Source organism: Orycteropus afer, unplaced genomic scaffold, assembly GCF_000298275.1.
Source record: "Orycteropus afer afer isolate SDZICR_OR568_19922 unplaced genomic scaffold, OryAfe1.0 scaffold00060, whole genome shotgun sequence".
NCBI classification, from domain to species: Eukaryota; Metazoa; Chordata; class Mammalia; order Tubulidentata; family Orycteropodidae; genus Orycteropus; species Orycteropus afer.
In genome coordinates, this window is record NW_006921647.1 from 8331686 (window position 1) to 8335539 (window position 3854).

A 3854-nucleotide genomic window follows, 5' to 3' on the forward strand; every position below is an offset into this window, starting at 1 on the left:
GCAGTGCGTTTGGTTTTGGTTTTATTACTACTAGCGATATGCTGCATGTCAAAAATATCTTGGAGTTCCTATTTCAGCAAAACAAGGCTCAACAAATATTCCTGTTCAAGGAGAATAAACCCAAAGTATAAACCTACTTCCATCTTGAGAGATGGGAGCAGAAGCTTCTGACAAAATTGCTGGGTTCGCAGGGTTGCCAGAAAAGGCAGTTTGTGCCTAAAAAAGAAAAGAAGAAAATTCTTAACAACTACATAATAAAGTCTTAAAATTATTATATATTGTAAGATAAATTTAGGATCTCTGGTAGTGTAGTGCCTAAGGCATCTGACTGCTAACCAGAAGGCTGGCAGTTCAAACTCCCCAGTCACTCCTCAGAAGAAAAGTTGAGCAATCTACTTCCATAGGGATACCACCTCGGAAACCCAATGAGGGGTCGCTATGAGTCAGAGACAACTCGACAGAACATAACAACAACAACAACAAGATAAATATAGTACTTCGGATAAAAAACTAAAATACTGAAGCTTTATTCAAGAAAGTTTACTTTTAAACACTTATAGTAACGCATCTTTAAAAGGATATCTGCAAATCAAAAAAAATTTCATACCCTGAATATTTGACACTATAATACAAATTGATTAAAAGCACCATTACATATATTTTATGACCAAGTATTGCATAGCACTGCTGCTTATTAATCAATAAATACTTTTAAAACACATTCAAGTAGAAATATCAATCATATTCATATAAAGTCATATATCAGAAGAACTCCTAAAAATTTAAATTCTAATTAAGTTGCTAATATTTACTACTTAGCACTTATCACTGAAATAATCTGTATCTTCACTTTAGCAGTATATTTGACAGTATGTTGTTGTTGTTATGTGCCGTCGAGTCGGACCCGACTCACAGCCACACCTCCTTGGGTTTCCGAGGCAGTATCACTACGGAAATAGATTGCCCAACCTTCCTTCCAAGGAGTGGCTGGTGGGTTTGAACCGCCAGCCTTCTGGTTAGCAGTCAAGTGCCTTAGGCACTATGCTACCAGAACTCCCAATATGGTATACTGTATTTTTCTCAGTATACCCACATATATTACACACCTACACATTTAAGTGTGGAAATTGGCATAGCATGCTTATAAAAATTACATGCAGGGGATTGCATGGTTGGCATAAAAGGTGTAACACATATTATTTGAGTCAAAATATGGTAGGTACTTCATTCAGCAGTATTAGGTATTAAATACAAAAATAATCATTGCAAAAAGCACATTTTATCACTGACATACCAGGATGATGATAACGTAATATATGACCGTTACACAAACTCGCCAAAATCACATTTAGCAAACTATATGATCACTGTATCAAATAAGCCTGGAGCTCCTGAGAACTATGCTCATATCCTATGTCATATTAAGTATCCCACTGATGGAAATACTTTGTCCCTGACAGGTAGATCTGATCTTCTGAAATAGACAAAAGCTGTTTAGAAAAAATCTGTTAACAGGATGTATGATCAATCTCTTATATCACATTTTACTTAGTTGGAAATATGTCAAGTAATTAACTTTATACTACCTATAGCTCAGTCAATGCCAAGAGCACACCCAAAGACTCCTGGAGAGATGGGAGCTTAATTTTAATAAATACAGCCTATAAAAGCTTTGAGTACTACTAAACCCAAATGGACTGTAAACCATTGTTTGTTATTAAGAGTTATTCTTTAATATTTGTTTTAAAATTTACCATATTCTAAACTGAAAGAAAATGCAGCATACAATCTCTATAATTTTAAATAACAACCTATAAACTCAAAAGTGTGTTAGATTTTGAGTTCTTTCCCCACCTATCAAAGGAGCTAGTGAGCGGCTGATTTGATTCATGAATAACCTAAGAAAAAATACTGTTCCTTTTTACACTAGTTTTTTCCAATCCTTTCATTCATTACTATTTACTTTTTACAATACTAAGAATACACAGAGTACAGATACTGCCGGTGTCTGTCTCTTAATACTATCTGCCAATCCTTTATCACATAATGTACTGATGTCATATTAATAGTTTGTTACTCTAAAAGACTAAGTATCCAAGATAATAGCTTTTTAAAAAAAGTACGCTTGTTCAGATGAACTCTGTGAAAATAAAAACCACATGAAAAGTACTGTCAAAAGACTGAAGAAAAAAGCAACATACCATTTAAGATGGCTAAATAGGCCACTTAAAACTGTAAGGCCTCAAAGCTTGGCAGCTGAACAGTAAACTCCAAATTTTAAAAATCACATTTTATTATCCATATTGGGTCTATAAAGCAAAATTTGTGTTTATGATCTCTCCATATAACAAGCTGCCCATCCACTGCTACAATGTTAATAAACCCAGCACTATTACTATTTTATTTTTTTCCTCACCCCAACAAGGTCAACATTTTGTGGAAAACATTTGTATTCGCAAGGTTGTTTAAAATTTCTCACAAGTTTGTAATAAACTTTTTTCTGCTCACTGATCAATTATAAGGAAGTAAATCTCACTATTTCAACAACAAAAAAAAAACTAAGGTCAAGGCCTCAAGTAAAATGATCATTAGCATAAGCAGCTTTGAAGAACTTTATAGCATTTATCATGTAACAAGGATTATTTTAGGAACAAAAAAGTATAACCAAGAGTTAGGTTTATCTTGTCAAATTAAAAAAGTAAACGTAAGTTGTAGAGAGTCTTAGTTTTTAACAGGACAGGTTAAAAGTAAACTGGAAACAGATGGGTTGACTACACACAATCAATTATCAATTAAAAAGCTTAATAAAAATTACAAAATTGCAAGAAAAATTTATCCCAATATCAAACTTTCTTCTTAAGCAGAAGCATCGATCTTCAAAGATAATCCTTAAACGAAGAACTATAAAAATATTCCACTTAAAGGATGGTGGAAATAATGTGACCTCCAACATAAATCATTTAGAGTACAAATAAGGGAAATAAATGTCTGTTCCTTATATCCAGAAGGAAATCACTAATGTTTTTCATTGTTCTTTTATAGTAATACTTTGCTAAAAGCAGCATGCACTTCACTATTTCTGGAATGTTTAACATCAATTCAAAGACGAAACAAAGATTAAAAAAAAAAATGCTCACACCTAAAGAAGCAAAAAAAATAAATAAAATTACTAATTTGACACAAACTAGGAAGGTTTAAATGACCAGAAAATATTTTATCAACTTAAGTATGTTCTACGTAATTTTGGTCATAAAAATCTCATGAACTTTGAAAAGCTTGAATCAAGTTTTAAAGAAATAATGTCCCAACCCCCTTAGTTCGTCATGAAATGAAGAAGAATTACCAACTTTTCTGTAACTTTTTTAGTAGTCTATAATTAATAAAACTGAACAAAGGGTTAATTGAATATAAAAATTAATAAATGTATTTGCTATTTAGGTTTTTGTTTCACTTCATGTATTACTACAATGTATGACATGTTTTTGTTGTTGTTATGTGCCATCAAGTTGGACCTGACTCATAGCGACCCCTCCTTGGGTTTCCAAGGGAGTATCACTATGGAAGTAGATTGCCCAACCTTCCTTTGGAGGAGTGGCTGGTGGGTTTGAACCGCCAGCCTTCTGGTTAGCAGTCCAAGTGCCTTAGGCACTACACCACCAGAGCTACTAAACTCACTGCCATCGAGTCAGTTCCCATTCATAGCAACCCCTCCTTGGGTTTCTGAGGCAGTATCTCTATGGAAGTAGATTCCCAGTCTTCCTTCCAAGGAGTGGGTTTGAACCACCAGCCTTCTGGTTAGCAGTCAAATGCCTCAGGCACTACACCACCAGAGATCCCAATATATGGCATAGTAT

At 34.0% G+C, this 3854-nt stretch overlaps 1 protein-coding gene across 1 annotated transcript in view; it reads right to left on the bottom strand.

The window, feature by feature from the left end:
• Nucleotides 1–3854, bottom strand: part of LOC103195851 (syndecan binding protein) — a 34486-nt gene that overhangs the window by 25005 nt on the left and 5627 nt on the right. Inside the window, exon 2 of the mRNA XM_007939484.2 lies at nt 138–216. Coding sequence (XP_007937675.1) covers nt 138–216 — 79 coding nt within the window. The remainder of the gene's footprint in view (nt 1–137; nt 217–3854) is intronic.